Source organism: Malaya genurostris, chromosome 2 (assembly GCF_030247185.1).
Source record: "Malaya genurostris strain Urasoe2022 chromosome 2, Malgen_1.1, whole genome shotgun sequence".
NCBI lineage: Eukaryota > Metazoa > Arthropoda > Insecta > Diptera > Culicidae > Malaya > Malaya genurostris.
The window spans coordinates 115164433-115181827 of NC_080571.1; the positions used below are offsets into that span (position 1 = coordinate 115164433).

Below are 17395 nucleotides of genomic sequence, written 5' to 3' on the forward strand. Positions count from 1 at the left end.
TTAGTCTAGTAGAATTCTCATAGAAAACCTGATTGCGTGAGATAATTGACGTCTTAAAGATACCATACGACAATGTGTATACTATTTTGCAAGAACATTTAGATATGAGCACTGTTGTCAGAGTGAGCGCTGCGTTTGCCAACGGTGGACCAAAATCGACAACGATAACCATGGTGAAATTGCATGAATTGGACTTTGAATATATGAAGCACCCACCATATTCACCATATATGGCCCTTAGCGACTACTGCTTGGTTGCAAGACTAAAGAAAATGCTCCAAAGAAGGAGATTCTACTCCAACGAGGAAGTTATGGCTGATACAAATGCTAATCTCAGGGAACAGGACTAGCATGATGGGTTCCTCGATGCCTTTTATGCAACTCACCAGGGTTCGATTCAAAACCCCGAGCAAGAAAGCAGTTTCCTCAACTTATCCTAAACAAATCGATGTATTTGTCTAAGAGATCTGTGTAGTGATAGGGAAGCAAAGTCGTTTTGCATTTTTCAACAATGACTGTTTTCCCAAGATTGTAAGTAGAACCTTAAGGGGCGGGTAGGGTCTAACACTTTTGAAAAAACATTTATTATTTTCTTATAGTAAAACATTTGAAGAATTTTCTGTGAAATTTTCAAGCCTATTGGAACGAAACTCTAGAAGTTATGGACCTTTATCTATGGCTATCTCATTCTACGAAGAAACAAGAGCTCAGCGCACAGGCCCAAGATTTCTACTTCGATTGACTTCAAAACTTGACAAAACATTCTTAAAGTGTTTCGTTATAATAAATTATAAAAGCAAAAATATGATTGTTTTGAAAACGTTAGACCCTACGGGCTCCTTGGAGTAATTAATTGTTTCCATTGATTTTATAGACAAAAACCTTTAAACGCGTTTTCCCCGAAAGCAGGTTTTGAAAGTCCGTGTCCATCGTCATTCAAAAACTATTGCACCAATTTTTTCAAATTTTGCACACACTTTCTACATATAAAAAACCAGACCCCAACGTTTTCCTTTTCGTTGTATGTTACTTTGGGGAGGTTTAACAGCTACAAAATGGCGGATTTTTTTCGTAAAAAATCGTAGTTTTCACTTTGAACAACCACCAAAAATTCAAAACAATTATAAAAATTAAACAGAAACGTTGGGGTCTAGAAGAACTTCTACTCTAACTATGCTGCGTTCATTTGTTCACTTCTGATTAGTCTGCGCTGAGATACAGTGGACACCGCAAATCATGATTTTTAAGAAGCGTTCTAGAAAATGCTTCTTCACCTACTTATTTCTTATTATTTTTCCACGTAAAAAATACAAAATGTTGTTCGAATGATGCTTTTTATCATGCAAAACATTTGAATTTATTCTGTTGAATGATAATTCTGGAAAAAGTTCGCAAAAATGATGATTTTTTCATCGTTTAGACCCTTAACTTCATCCTAAATCAGATGTTTTCTTCCATTGATATGCTGACGTCAGTATTAAGTATGTTCTGAGACTATGGAAATCCATATGAAATGTTCCAAAATCGAATAGTTATTTAAAACATTACCCTAAGGATCAAACAGTAAGAACTACAATAGCTTATATACAGACATTCAACACAAAATCAGTCGCCAGAAATTTGTTTTTCCACATACCTTTTTTTAGGTTTAGAAGTCAATTCTTACAAAGTCGTAGATTGGAAATATTAAAACTTCCGGAGCGATGCATTTTTCAACCACGACCTGCACGCGCTGAGCGTACTACAGCGCGACTCGCTCGGAGTTGAGCAGTTTTCCATCCGATTACCAAGCTTCAAAAACACTCGGAACGGTATTTTCAAATGGCTGTATTTTCGCTGGTCCTGAACCAATTTGGATAATTTCGGTATTAATCGATTTTTAAGGGAATTTGAATTTTGGATTTGAGCATTAGCCAATTTTGAAAACTGAAAATGTTATTGCAAGTACTGTAAAATGACCTACCTCAACAATTGTTTGAGAAACTTAACATCTCTCGCGATAAACTAGGTTTTTTTTATATTTTAAACCAGATTCTAATGATAAGTTCTCATATTTTTATTAGAATTTTGACTTCAAAGAAATCAAATATCTTCACAAAATGAGACGCTAAACCTTTCAGGCACTACCACTTTACAAATTTAGAGATGACCCTACCATGGTAAATTTCAAATAGAATAAAATTTAATTTGGATCCTTTAAAGTCAAAATACGAATAAAAATATGATAACTCATCACTAGTATCAATATGAATGATTAAAAAAAAACAAAACGAATAATTTCATTGAAAGCAGGATCTATCGAAATTATGTTAAAATAATACAATGATAGAAGCTTCGTATGTATTGATGGCGGATAATGACAGATTAGACTAATGGTTCGCTATTCCCCATGGGTCGAAGTTCGCTACTGTCTTCTACTTCAGTATAGATACAATTATTAAAGGGAAGAAGTAAAATCTGGCACCATGCACACAATCAATCAACTAATGAGAACGATTTTCGATGTTCAGAAGTGTGAGGACAGCGTGTTAGTTTTATTCGTATTCACGTCATTCAGTTATCTCTCTGACATTACCCACCTCCTTTTTTCTATTAGTTCTAAAACAATGCCGAAAAAAAACAGTAGATGACGAGTTCTCGATGTAACCATTTTGGATTTTATTTTGTTTCCATTTATATAAGTGAAATTTTGATAATAATGTTCAATGGTTCCATGCTGGAGTTAGACAGTGCAAAACATGTTCAATTTCAGAATATCATATATTTTCATCCAGTGGTTTTAATACACCAGTAGGTTGCTACTACAGCCGGCATACAACGCGTGTTGAAACTTGTCATCATTCCAAATGGCGTAAATGTAATAAATCAATTCAACTTACTCCGAGCTTTTTTCTTGGTGCGCATCAAAATCCGCAGATACTCCTCGTAATTCGTTTCAGTCTCGTCAAAATTGTGCGAGAAGTAGTCCGTAGTGTTCAGCGCCCGATAGATGGTCGAAATTGCCATCGAGCAGTCCGAATGGCCCTTTCCGCTTTTCTCGTCGTTGTCATGATAGATAAACGCCTGAACGGTCCAGTTAAAATGTTTGCTAATTCCCCGCAACGCCAGTCCGGTGTCCCGGTAGCTGCCCATCATCCGGGTTAGGGTGAGGTAATTGGGTGACTTGATGGAAAATGCATCCGTCAGACCACCGGTGGTTAGTATCGGGATTCCCCATACCGAATTGTAACGAGCGATCGGAGCAATCACGTAATCACAAATTGGCCCGAAGAAGACGTCTAAGTAGTAATAGAAATAGATGTGTTACACGTTACACCGTCAATGTAAACCATCGTTTTTTAGATTTTGTTTCGGATCTAGTCACTGTTGGTACTTGTTGGTTTATCCGATCAAACGAAAATAGCTTAAATTTCTAGTAATAAATCCAATTAAAACTTATGAATGATATTTTGAAAAGTATGGCTCAATTTTGCTATACGAAATAAGCTCAGCAGAACATTCTCTACTGCTAAAAACAAAAATTATTACTGCCGAAACTTTGATACGTACATTCTTTGGAGTCTTGGGTTTAAATGGTAACTTCAGAGTAGAGGCAACATTGATATAAATGTACAAGCTTCAAATAGGATTAATCTGAAATTACAACGCTGAATTTGCTAGTTGCACAGTAACTGCATTCAAACGCCGTTCAAGTGGGAATATCGAGAAGAGATTAAAACATTTTTATTAGCTAAACTATTTAATGGAATATGAGTTGAAATTAAATTATTATGATATAAATTGGGTGTTCAGCTACAAGTGATGACTTTTCCGCCCTTTTATATACATGATTTGGTTATTACCATGAGGACATAATTTGCTTCCGCAATACTGTGATTTTTGTGTAGGGAAAATTGTAAACATACTTGTATTGTGTAACGGGGAAACGGAACTTACATACTAACTTACTAACTAATACAGAGAGCGAATCGATTCAATTGAAGATTGCATCGTTTTTTGTCGGAATTTGCTTATAATATTATGTGACATTATATCTAATGGTTCTATATTTGTGAGTCTGTGTAACTCATTTGTACTAAACCAGGGAGGGCGCTTCAGAATCATTTTCAGAATTTTATTCTGAGTCCTTTGAAGCGTTTTCTTCCTGGTGGAACAACAACTTGACCAAATTGGTACTGCATAAAGCATGGCTGGTCTGAAAATTTGTTTATAAATTAACAACTTGTTTTTTAGACAGAACTTAGAATTTCTGTTTATAAGAGGATATAAACATTTAATATATTTATTACACTTTGCCTGGATTCCTTCAATGTGATCCTTGAAAGTGAGTTTTTTGTCAAACGTTAAACCTAAGTACTTAGCTTGATCAGACCATGTCAATTCCAAGCCATTCAATTTGAGAATGTGATTATTGTTTGGTTTAAGAAAAGAAGCTCTTGGCTTATGAGGAAAGATAATTAATTGCGTTTTTGCTGCATTTGGTTTAATTTTCCATTTTGACAGATAATCACTGAAAATATTTAAACTTCTTTGTAGGCGACTGCAGATCACTCTTAGATTTCTACCTGCGGCTAACAGACTTGTGTCGTCACAGAATAACGATTTCTGACAACCAACGGGTAGATTTGGAAGATCAGAAGTGAAAATATTATACAAGATTGGAGCTACGCTCGAACCCTGCGGAACACCGGCTCGTACGGGTAGAAATTCAGATTTACAATTCTGATAGCTAACCTGAAGAGTACGATCAGTTAAATAATTTTGAATCATTTTGATCAAATAAATAGGAAACTGGAAATCAGACATTTTTGCTATTAAACCTTTGTGCCAAATACTTTCGAATGCTTTTTCTATGTCTAGAAGAGCAACTCCAGTGGATAGCCCAGAAGATTTATTTGCTTTTATCATGTTCGTTACTCTGACAAGTTGATGAGTAGTTGAATGTTCATGACGAAATCCAAACTGCTTTGGTAAAAAAATTGAATTCTCATTTATATGAGGCATCATTCTCAACAAGATAATTTTTTCAAAAAGTTTACTGATAGAAGAAAGTAAGCTGATTGGTCGATAACTTGATGTTTCTGCTGGGTTTTTATCAGGTTTGAGGATAGGAATTACTTTAGCGTTTTTCCATCTTTTTGGGAAGTAAGCTAATGAAAAACACTTGTTGAAAATTTCAACCAAGAGTCTCAAGGCAACATCGAGAAGATTTTTAATAAGAATATTAAAAATTCCATCATTACCAGGAGCCTTCATGTTTTCAAGTTTCCTAATAATTGACTTAATTTCATCAAAATTCGTCTCAATAATGTCATCTTGTAATAACACTTGAGTTGAAATATGATCCTAATTCAGTGAGATTTAATTTTTAATAGGACTCACAACGTTCACATTAAAATTATGGACACTCTCGAATGGCTGAGCAAGTTTTTGAACTTTTTCGCCATTTGTAAGAAGTATTTGATTTCCTTCCTTGAGAGCAGGAATTGGTTTCTGAGGTTTCTTAAGAACCTTAGAAAGTTTCCAAAAAGGTTTAGAATAAGGTTTAATTTGTTCAACTTCTTTAGCGAAATTTTCATTATGTTTAATTTCTTTTTGTAAATCCTTAATTATGTTTTTCATAGCAGGATCACGAGAACGTTGATATTGTCGTCGACGAACATTCTTCAACCGAATGAGCAGTTGAAGATTGTCATCGATGATAGGATAATTTAATTTAGTTTAGTTTAGAGCTTTGGGAAATGAAAAATTTCTAGCTTCGATAATGTAATGATTCAAATTATCAATTGCTGTGTCGATGTCCGCAGAATTTTCTAAAATAGTTTCATGATCCACATGATTTTTAATGTGAGATCTGTAATCCAACAAATTAGTTCTATGATAGTTGAATAAAGACTGTCCCAGAAAGTATGGACGCAACCAAAAACCGCTGCCATTTCGCAATGGTTCAGAATCTGTCAATTTTTATGGCTGGGTCCTGTTGTTTACACTCTTCTCTAACCACTCGTGCAGTTGTTTATTCGTTTTCATTAGTTTGTTTCGAAATGCGTGGACTTTCAGCAGAACAACGTCGAAAAATTGTGTACAAATGGTGCACAGAACGCGGACTGTCACTGAGGAAGATAGCAAATATAGAAGGAGTAAGTGAAAAAGCCGTGCGAAATGCAATCAGGAAGTTCGGTGAGGATAACACATTTGAGGATAAACCGAAAACGGGTCCAAAAAAGGTCCTGCTAACCCTTAGTTGGATAAACGTATACTGAAGGCGTTCGAGCAAAAGAAGGAGGTTTCAGTTCGGATGTGGCCAAAAAAGTTGGCACTTCGAAGTCAAATGTTCTTCGTGCTAAAAAACGTTTGAATCTTCGATCCTATAAGAAGCAGAAACAACCAAAACGTAGTCTGAAACAAGAAGCATCGATCAGGTCGAGGGTTCGAAAACTGTACAATACGATTCTTGCTGGAAATTTGAACTGCATAATCATGGACGACGAAACCTACGTGAAACTCGATTACAAATCCTTGCAGGGACCACAATATTATACGGTGCTAGAAGGGCAAGTGTTGAACCAGCCCGAGACATCGATTCAAGTCCAAATATTTGGTAAGAAAGCTATGGTCTGGCAAGCAATTTGTAGCTGCGGTATGATTTCGGAACCCTTCATCACCACTGCTTCAATGAACAGCGAAATATACATCAAGGATTGTTTACAAAAACGACTTCTACCCATGACTCGAAGCCACAAGGATCCTGTTGTCTTCTGGCGAGATCTGGCTTCTTGCCACTACTCGAAATCAACGGTAGAATGGTATACTACCAAAAATGTCACTTTCGTCCCAAAAGACATGAATCCACCAAATTGCCCACAACTTCGACCAATTGAGGAATTTTGGGCATTAACGAAGACACATCTTAGGAAACATGTCTCGGCAACCGAAATCATTCAACAGTTCGAGAAAAATTGGAAAAAAGTGTCAAAACTTGTCGCCAAGAAGTCTGTACGGAATGTAATGAGAAACGTTCGCAAGAAGTAGTAGCAAGTAGCAAATGTTGAGAATAATATTCTGTTGTTGTAGTCTAATATTATTAGTATATCGAATAAAATTTTAATATCTAACACTTGTGAATTATTTACAGCGAAATCAAAGTGCGTCCATACTTTCTGGGCCAGTCTTTATAGAACTAATTGGATTAATTATAGCTTCGTTGAAAAGTCTGAATGTTACAGAAAGATGATCTGAGTCAAAGTCAGCATGTGTAATCGGTTCACTTCAAATGTGACTTTGATCTGTTAGAACCAGATCAATTGTAGACGGGTTTTTCACGGAAGAGAAGCCAGTCGGATTACTGGGATAAAGAACTGTAAAGTAATCAGCAGAGAGTTGATTATGAAGTATTTTACCTTTACTGTTATTTTGCTTGCAATTCCACTGGACATGCTTTGCATTTAAGTCCCCTATTACGAAAAATTTCGGTCGATATCTTGTGAGTTTTTGCAAATCAATTTAATTATTTGCCGGTGCATTGGAATGGCAAAGAGATTAAAACATAATTGGTAGAACAACCGACAAATGATGATTGATGTTTGGGTCTTAAAACAAAAAAAAACAGTTCAGCTGTTCGAATAGGCGACACTGTGTAATTCTGTGGGTAGAGCTGATGAAATCCACGAAAGCGTAAAACGAACTAATTATGATGGTAACGAGAAATTATGGAAAGGAACAGGAAAATTTCGCTCCATGAAGATTCGTTTTCTCATAGAGTAATACAAGGGTTTTTTTTTTATTCAATAATATAATATAATATTAAGGCACACTGCTTAAGCTCTAAGATGCCAATAATCTTAATTATCGTCTAACTTAAAACTAGAGTAGTATCATTATGTAATATAGTATCTGGCAATCGGTAGTGGCCGGTGAATTGAATTTAGGATGAGATGATTCCAGATGGCGATGGTAATTTTCTATGTTGGCCGCATTCTTCGGTCCGTGAGGGTCCGCGGGAAACACCCCCAGGCTACGAAGGCCCGGCGGGTGGCCCGCATGCTGGTCATTGACTGGAGCGGTCTTCCGGTGATGGTGATGTTACGGAAGAGAATGAAAAAAAGAAGTAAATATTGTGGGAAACGGGGTGAAAAAGGGGTGTGGGAACAAAATGTTTGAAAACGACAGAGATCTAATTAGTTGCCATCGAGATGGTGAAAAAACTGGGAAAGGGGAACGAAAAAGTTAGTGACAAAAAAAAAGATCTTGTTAATTCCAATGAAGATGGTGAACAGGGACGGGGATCGAGAGAATCGGGCGGATGTTAGTGTCGAACCTGTAGGTGGAGATTATATTTTCTGAGCGAGGAATAACACATTACACTTGTATATCAATGTGTTTAAGGTACTGGTATATGAGAAGCATATATGAACTATCCCGACTCGCCAACACATCCCGAACCGGCACCTCAGGCGGTCTACCTCGGGCCCTGAGGGATTCCAGTAGCTTCGACCTGGCGTCACGATACTCTACGCACGACCACACGACATGCTCGATGTCCTGATAACCGTCGCCACAGGTGCAGAGCCCGTTCTCCACGATCCCGATACGCCGGAGATGTGCGTTGAATGTATAGTGATTTGACATGAGCCGTGACATAACGCGAATGAAATCACGACTCATGTTCATCCCCTTGATCCAAGGTTTCGTCGATACCTTAGGGATAATGGAGTGTAGCCATCGTCCCAGTTCGTCATTCGTCCATGAAGTTTGCCAATTTTCGAGAGTTTTCTGACGAGAAATACTGAAAAATTCATTGAAGCAGATTGGTCTTTCATAAATATCACCTTCCAATGCGCCCACTTTAGCCAATAAGTCTGCCTTTTCATTGCCCGGAATGGAACAATGCGAAGGGACCCAGACTAACGATATTAAATAAGACCGTTCAGATAAAGTTCTCAAATGTTCCCGTATTTTCCCCAGGAAATATGGGGGATACTTTCCTGGCTTCATTGCCCGGAGAGCTTCTATTGAACTTAGACTGTCCGTGACAATGAAGTAATGGTCTTTGGGCATGGTTTCAATGATCTCGAGGGTGTACTGAATAGCCGCTAATTCTGCGACGTAAACTGAAGCCGGATCACTGAGTTTGTAAGAAGCGGTGATGTTTTGATTGAAGATGCCGAAGCCTGTGGACTCGTTGATGTTTGATCCGTCAGTGTAAAACACCTTTTCACAGTTGACTGTTCTAAATTTATTATAAAAAATATTTGGGGCCACTTGAGGGCGCACGTGATCCGGAATTCCACGAATTTCTTCTCTCATGGATGTGTCGAAAAACACAGTAGAATCAGAAGTATCCAAGAAATGAGCACGGTTGGAAACAAACGAAGAAGGATTAATATTCTGAGCCATGTAATCAAAATACAAGGACATAAAACGGGTTTGAGAGTTAAGCTCAACTAACCTTTCGAAGTTTTCAATCACCAGAGGATTCAAAATGTCGCATCGAATGAGCAAACGATATGAGAGATCCCAGAACCGGTTTTTCAGTGGAAGAACGCCCGCCAGCACTTCGAGGCTCATCGTATGAGTCGATTGCATGCAACCCAAGGCAATACGCAAACAACGATACTGAATTCTTTCCAGCTTGATGAAATGAGTGTTCGCCACTGATCGGAAGCAGAAGCATCCGTATTCCATCACGGACAATATCGTTGTTTGATACAACCTGATCAGGTCTCCTGGGTGGGCACCCCACCATGATCCGGTTATTGTACGAAGAAAGTTGATTCTCTGCTGGCATTTTTGTTTCAGATACCTAATGTGACATCCCCAGGTGCCTTTGGAGTCGAACCAGACCCCGAGATATTTAAATGTGAAGGCCTGAGCTATGGTTTCACCCCCTAGTTGAAGCTGTAATTGTGCTGGTTCTCGCTTCCTCGAAAATACAACCAGCTCAGTTTTCTCCGTAGAGAACTCGATACCCATTTGAAGAGCCCATGATGATAAGTTGTCGAGAGTATCTTGTAATGGTCCTTGGAGATCGGCAGCTTTGGGTCCTATAATAGACACAACGCTGTCGTCGGCAAGTTGTCTTAGCGTGCAAGATGTGTTGATACATTCATCGATATTACTTACGTAAAAATTGTATAAAAGGGGGCTTAAGCATGAGCCCTGAGGAAGACCAATGTAGCTGAATCGTATTGTCGACAAATCACCATGCGCAAAGTACATGTGTTTCTCAGACAATAGATTATGTAAAAAGTTGTTCAAAACTGGCGAAAGACCATGCTGATGCAACTTCTCAGATAGGATATTTATAGAAACTGAGTCAAAAGCCCCCTTAATGTCTAGCAAAACTGACGCCATTTGTTCTTTACGAGCAAATGCCATTTGAATTTCTGTTGAGAGCAACGCAAGACAATCGTTCGTTCCTTTGCCCCTGCGGAAACCAAATTGTGTATCTGAAAGTAAACCATTAGTTTCGACCCAATTGTCTAGACGAAACAGAATCATTTTTTCGAACAATTTCCGGATACAGGAAAGCATAGCAATCGGCCGATACGAATTGTGATCGGAGGCTGGTTTCCCTGGTTTTTGAATGGCGATAACTCTGACTTGTCTCCAGTCGTGTGGGACAATATTACCCGTGAGGAACTTGTTGAATAAATTCAGCAAGCGCCTTTTGGCGGGGTCAGGCAGATTTTTCAACAAGTTGAATTTTATTCTGTCTAATCCCGGGGCTTTATTGTTACATGACAAAAGTGCAAGTGAAAGCTCTACCATCGAAAACGGTGATTCGTTTGTATTTGGTGTCGCGGCGCGGGTGATCTTCTGTTCCGGAACAGAGTCTGGGCATACTTTTTTAGCGAAATCGAATATCCAGCGGTTGGAGTATTCCTCGCTTTCATTCGTGGTGTTATGATTGCGCATTCGTCGGGCTGTGTTCCAAAGAGTGCTCATAGATGTTTCTTTCGTTAAGCCGTCTATAAACCGACGCCAGTAACCGCGTTTCTTGGCTCTAATCAAGTTCTTAGTTTTAACGTCTAACGCCGCGTAATTCCGGTAATTATCAGGTGTTCCATTTTTACTGAATTTTTTATACGCGGAGGCTCTCTCCGCGTTTAAATTTGTGCACTCTTTGTCCCACCACGGGTTGGGAGGACGGATGTTAGTTTTTGCGCCGGGTACACGTTTCGTCTGAGCTTGAATCGCAGTATCGAGAATCAAGCCAGCCAAAAACGTGTACTCTTCCTCCGGAGGAAGTTGTTGAGTTCTTTCAAGTTTCTCAGATATCGAGGTCGCATAGCTATTCCAATCAATATTTCGTGTGAGGTCATACGAAACATTGATTGTCTTCGATGGTTTTAAGCCGCTGGTGATTGATATTACGATCGGTAGATGATCACTACCGTGGGGATCAGGAATTACCTCCCACGTGCAATCCAACCGTAGCGATGTCGAGCAAAGGGATAAATCCAGCGCACTTGGTCTTGCTGGTGGTGCAGGAATCCGTGTCATTTCTCCCGTATTCAAGATTGTCATATTGAAGTTGTCGCAAATATCATGGATCATAGCTGATCTGTTATCGTCGTGAAGACAGCCCCATCCCGTACCGTGTGAGTTAAAGTCTCCTAAAACCAACGTCGGTGCGGGAAGGAGCTCTATGATATTACTGAGCCGCCGATGCCCAACCAAGGCTCTAGGGGGAATGTAGATGGAAGCAATACAAAGGTCCTTACCTTTGATTGTAACATGACATGCGACAACTTCAATACCTGGTATCGAGGGGAGGTTAATTCGATAAAAAGAATAGCACTTTTTGATCCCTAAAAGTACTCCTCCATAGGGATCATCTCGATCCAGGCGAATAATGTTAAAATCGTGGAAGTTTAAGGATATTTCAGAAGTTAGCCAAGTTTCGCACAATGCAAATGCGTCACATTTCAGATTATTTACTAGAATTTTAAAAGAATCTATTTTTGGGATGATACTTCTGCAATTCCACTGTAAAACAGTGATTAGATCCGTGACCTCGGTGGATGATTTAGCCATCGAAGGATACAATCGCTGAGAGAAGGGGCCAATTTGCAGTCAACTGCTTCAAATATGTTTTTACTGTTGGCATGAAAGCAATTAAAATGCTTCTAAGAGGGACTGAAATATTGAAAGTTGTAAAAATCCAGTCCACAACATCAGAGAACTTGATAAGTCCAGCACCTAGTTGGTTCTCTGGTAGATTTTCTGGGACGCTTGGGGATTTTGTAGTCCCGGGAAGTCGTGGGAATTCCATCTCGGAATTGAGTTTTCCGAGACCAGGAGCTTTTTGCTTCGGTGTTGTGTCCCGATTCCCGTTAGCTGTAACTTTTCGAAGCCCTTCGGAAGACACCTTCGAACCCTTACTAGGTAGCTTATGAGAGGATTTATTTATTCTTTTCCTACAGCTATGAGGGACCGCCGAAGATGGACCTTCCAAAGGGTCGTCAGAATCGCTCTCGTCAGTTGACAAGCAGGCATATGGGTTCGTTGTCTGTTTAGGAGGGGTGGCACTTTTAAGCATCTCTGCGAAAGAACGCTTGGAGTGCTCCTTTAGGGAACGCTTCATTCGATCACCTCGCAGTTTGTAAGCGGGACAATCAGAGAGGTCATGCGGACCCTCCTTACAGTAGAGACACTTTTCAGCATCCTTACCGCAAGAGCCGTCCGCATGAGCTTCCCCACAGTTAGCACAACGTGGCTTATTGCTGCAATGGGTAGCTGTATGCCCCAGTTGTTTGCCATTAGTACAGTTCATTACTCGGGGTACGAATAGGCGAACAGGCAAACGAACCCGGTCCAAGAGGATGTAGTTGGGCAAAGCAGAACCGGCGAAGGTCACACGATAAGAGTCTGATTGGGGATAGGACTTTGTTCCATCCCCGGCGATCGATACTGAATGCAATCGCTTGCAATCCAGTATCTTGACATTCTTAAGTGAGGGGTCTTTAAAACAACCCGCCCCGTACTTAAGAACGTCCTCGCAAGTCAAACTCGAATCGGTGACCACACCGTCGATTTCTACTTCGCGAGCTGGCACGTAGACGCGGTACTCCCGCGTAAAAGGATCATTTTGAACGAGCTCATTAGCCTGTTTTGAACTGGTAAACAGGACCCTGAGCTTGTCTGGACGTATCTTATCAAAACTTTTTATAGTATTGTATCGCGAGGACAGGTCCCGCGATATTTTTAAAATATTTAATTTTTTTTCTTTCGATTTGGTCCGGAAATAGACCGCATAAGGACCGGCCGGTAGTGCGAGCCCATCCGGATAGCTCTTTATGCGAGACTTTTTATAGTCAAGGGAAGTCTCCATTTGATCATCGGGAACGGGGGGGTCAGAATTTAGACTAGACATGTTGCGGAGCTACCTCCGCACAGAAATAAGTGAATCGGGGAGAAATAGAACAGTCGAATGCAGGAAGGAAAAAAACTAAATAATGATACTTAACTTAAATCCAACGGGGGCCACCAAGGCCTAGCCCTCGTCGATCGGCGTATCGCCGCTGCGATGGTGTGCAAAAAACCTCCGAGAGGAAAAAGCACACTCTTTTTTAATCCGCACAGTGATATCACTTACACCGCTGGGCCTGTTTTGATCGATCGAACAATCACCGGCTAACGGTACTGTTTCGATCGTCCGCTCACAACAATACACTGCTTCAGTATATAATGTGCATAAAACCTCTCACAGGAAAAAGCACTATTGTCTATTACACAATAGCGATCTAGTTTTGATCGTCCGGTCACTTTATCACACACGGCACTGGTTTTCAACGCTTTCGCAGTAAACACAAAGCACGTCCGTTCACTCGGAAGGTTGAAACGGCAATAAAATAATACAAGTGTTGAAATGTTGCAGTTCAATGAGAGTGAGCCAGTGGAATAAAATTTGATGGGTGGACAGCGAACGCACATTCGGGATGGGAGATGGAATTTAATGAAATAAATTGAATTGAAAATCTCATCAGTAGTTTTTTTTATCTTTTATTTTGCTGGGTCGTTTGTTTTCGTATTCTACGGCAGCTAATTTTCGCATTCTACGGCGGCTAAGATTACTAAATAGTCTAAGAATTAGTTTTGTTAAATTCAAGTTAAATTTGTCTTTTTTTACGTTTTTATGTGTTTTTTCTTCACGCAGATATCCAAAGATACGCGTTTTTTTCACGCGGATTTATGAATTTTTTTATGCTAATTTTCAAAGTTATGCGGTTATCTTGTGTTGTCTTAGAAATACTCCAAGACCCACTCGAGACTCGGGTCCCAAAGACGAAACTTTTCTCGAGATATCACCAGATCTCTATGTTTCATGAATTTTTTTAGAAATTTGACGACCAAAAAAATTGTCTATAGTTTTGTGTTTTTTTTTCACGCGGTTTTCCGAAGTTACGTGATTTTTTTCGCAGTTTCTTCGTTGACTTCGTTTTATACAAATTGCAATTTCCAGATCATCAAATAGAAGATGACGCTGCTGTACCCCCATAGGCAACAAAAGAGACAACCAATTCTCAAATCAGCGTCTGACGGCAAAGCAGAGTGAAGATAGACTTGCGATGCGACGTGAATGTGATTGCTGACGGAGGGGTTGCTGAAGATATAGGACAATATTTGAATGCTGTGGTGCCCGAGTACAGCGAAGTATGCTCGGTTCTTCTTGTCAATTAGGCTGTTTCTTCACATGCAGAGTAGTTTAATTGAAAAAACACATAGCAAAGCCTTGGTATTACATTCCTGTAGTGGTATTTGACCTTCTGTTTCACAACAGATTTAGCAGCCGATTCAGAGTGTACAGAACCATTACATGGCTGGTGCTACGATTCTACTGACACTACGAATCCTTCCAGGTCGGGGCTCGAACATACGACAACTGGTTTGTAAGACCAGTGCCCTATGCATTGAACCGTCAACCCGGGACAGGAAAAAACACACGCAGGATAGTTTAATCAGCGAAACAGTTTCCGCGAATAGGAACTTTCAACGGGTTCGAGTACCCTTTTTTCACGGTTTTCATCACATGGTTGTATTCACATGTAATTTTCTCAAACTGTTTTCCTCGTAAGATGCTGATCCTTTTTTTTAAATTTGTTTGAATCAATCTATTAAACAGATGTAGCAGATCTGACTGATTATTTACCAGGATGATACCGGTATGAAGTGAGCGTTAAGATACAAATTTTCCGATAATCAACATTTGTTGTGAACGAGCCCTAATTTTTTTATTTGGTTGGTATGACATCTGTCAAACATAATTATGTACATCAAGTCATTAAACAAACAATATCATATTTTTTTCGTCGTGGTAATAATGTCGAATTTCGGCGAATGACCTTGAGATTGAAACCTCTATAATCGAAACACAAAAAAATAAACCGTGGAAGAATACAAATAAGTTTGAAGACGTCGAATTGCTAGGGGAATTGGATGAAGACTTGGAAGGATTCATAGTTTCAGTAGGATCGTAGTACTAGCCATGCAATGATTCTGTACGCTAAGAATCTACTGCGAAGTCTGTTGAAAAAAAGGCCAAATTTCACAAAAAAGGAAAGTAATGCAAAGACTTTGCTTGGATGAAGTTGATGTTTCTAGTCAAAAGCGAATGGCAGCAATGCTAAATGTTGTACAACAAACAGCCTCTATAAAGTCCAAAAGTGAGGAAAATGGGTGCCACATGAATCGAATGAAACACGGATGGAAAACTGAAACACAAGGCCTATCAAACACATTTTGCTTCAACGACGCGAAAGAAAATCAGTCCATCCTCTTCCGGATAAGGTTTCGAATATATAATAACTGACTTGCAAGAACTTTGGAAAAAGTGTGAAAGCATTTAAAATATCTAGATTTCATTAGTTTCCTGTTCGACTGGCTCAAACCTTATTATGGAACGATATCTCACAGGAAAGTTAGACACGAATTCCATTAAATTGCTATTTCAACGAGAAGACTCCAATACACAAGACATCGACCAGGAATTCGATATGACCACGGTTGCTAACATAATACCCGATACAGTGAATTGAACAGTCTTCTAATCATTGCCCGCAAATTTACGACCTTCATCCTACATATGGACATGTTTATCACATACACCTACTGTTTCCATTTATCCTTCCGTACTGATAGGTGGGGACATAATTTTATATACGGTATCTATGCTTTTACTTTTGTGCCATCAAACTGTTAGCTACGACGTTGACTGTTCATTTATCGGCTACCTCGGTGTTTTTTCGCATGAATACAGCTAATAACAAGTAGAGTGAGCATACCATATTATGCAGTCGTCTGACAATCTATAAAAAAAGTGACAGGAAAAATGAAAACGATACCAAAATTTTTGCTTTTTCGTAGAGCGTAACGTAACGTAACGTAACGTAACGAGCATAAAGTAGATAACGTTACTATTTGTTCTAAAAATATTTATTTAAATCGTTATTTTGTTAACTTTGAATTGCAGAAATCTGCCATCATATTCATCTTCAGTTTTCTCTATAACAGTGCTGTAGAAATTCGTGTCAACAGATGATAGTTTTTACGCAATATTGCTTTAGAAATTGATTATAAAGTAATACACTCTACACTACACTCTTCTTCAAAATAATTGAATTGAATTTTCTATGAACCAAACCAAAATAAACTGGGGTTTTTGTCCTTATAGTTTTATTGCATTTTCGCTTGCAGCAAAACTTATCCCAGTTCTGAGTGAAACTGCTGTCAAATGTACGGCACAAATTTCCAAATAAAGAATTTAATTAATGTTCTAGTTGTACGGTAAATCTTGATAATCAGCGCGTGTCTATAATCGAATTACAATTACCGACCACTTTGTAAAAGCCTGGTAAGCATATGAAATCTACCCCAAAGATTACTCACTTATTACTAAAAAATCTATACTAGTACCAAAACCGAAAGAAAGAATATTTATGTTTCAAATTCATTTAGTAGTTTTCAATGAAAGGAATATTCTACAAAATATTGGAAAAATTGTAAACCTTCCTGACAATGCCTAAAACATTCCTGATCGTTTTCAAATTTTTCAATAGAGCGGTTGCTTCAAAAATCAAATAAAACGAAAATCAAATTTAGGAAAAATTGTTTCGTCTTTCAAATATGGTATAATTATCAAAATTGACATTAATTTCACGAAACCATTCGTTAGAATTTACAGCGTTTACAGAAACTTTTAGGTAGATTTTGACAGATTGACGAACATTTGATTATCAAACGCATTGTAATCAATTCAATTATCGAACTAATGAACAGACCGTAGATGTTGAAAATTCGGTGAATATTTGCCGAATTCTGTAAAATTTGCCAAGTAAGTAAAATTTTTACAACCATTCGTCATTCTCTAATTTAGAGTGGTTAAGGCTTTTTT

At 38.8% G+C, this 17395-nt stretch overlaps 1 protein-coding gene across 3 annotated transcripts in view; it reads right to left on the bottom strand.

Annotated features, from left to right (window-relative positions):
• Positions 1-17395, bottom strand: part of LOC131432604 (atrial natriuretic peptide receptor 1) — a 368937-nt gene that overhangs the window by 76400 nt on the left and 275142 nt on the right. For 2 of the 3 annotated variants that reach the window (XM_058598968.1, XM_058598969.1), the window contains one exon: positions 2880-3278. The exons of the other annotated variant lie outside the window; for it this stretch is intronic. In XM_058598968.1, coding sequence (XP_058454951.1) covers positions 2880-3278 — 399 coding nt within the window. The remainder of the gene's footprint in view (positions 1-2879; positions 3279-17395) is intronic. 3 annotated transcript variants of the gene reach the window in all.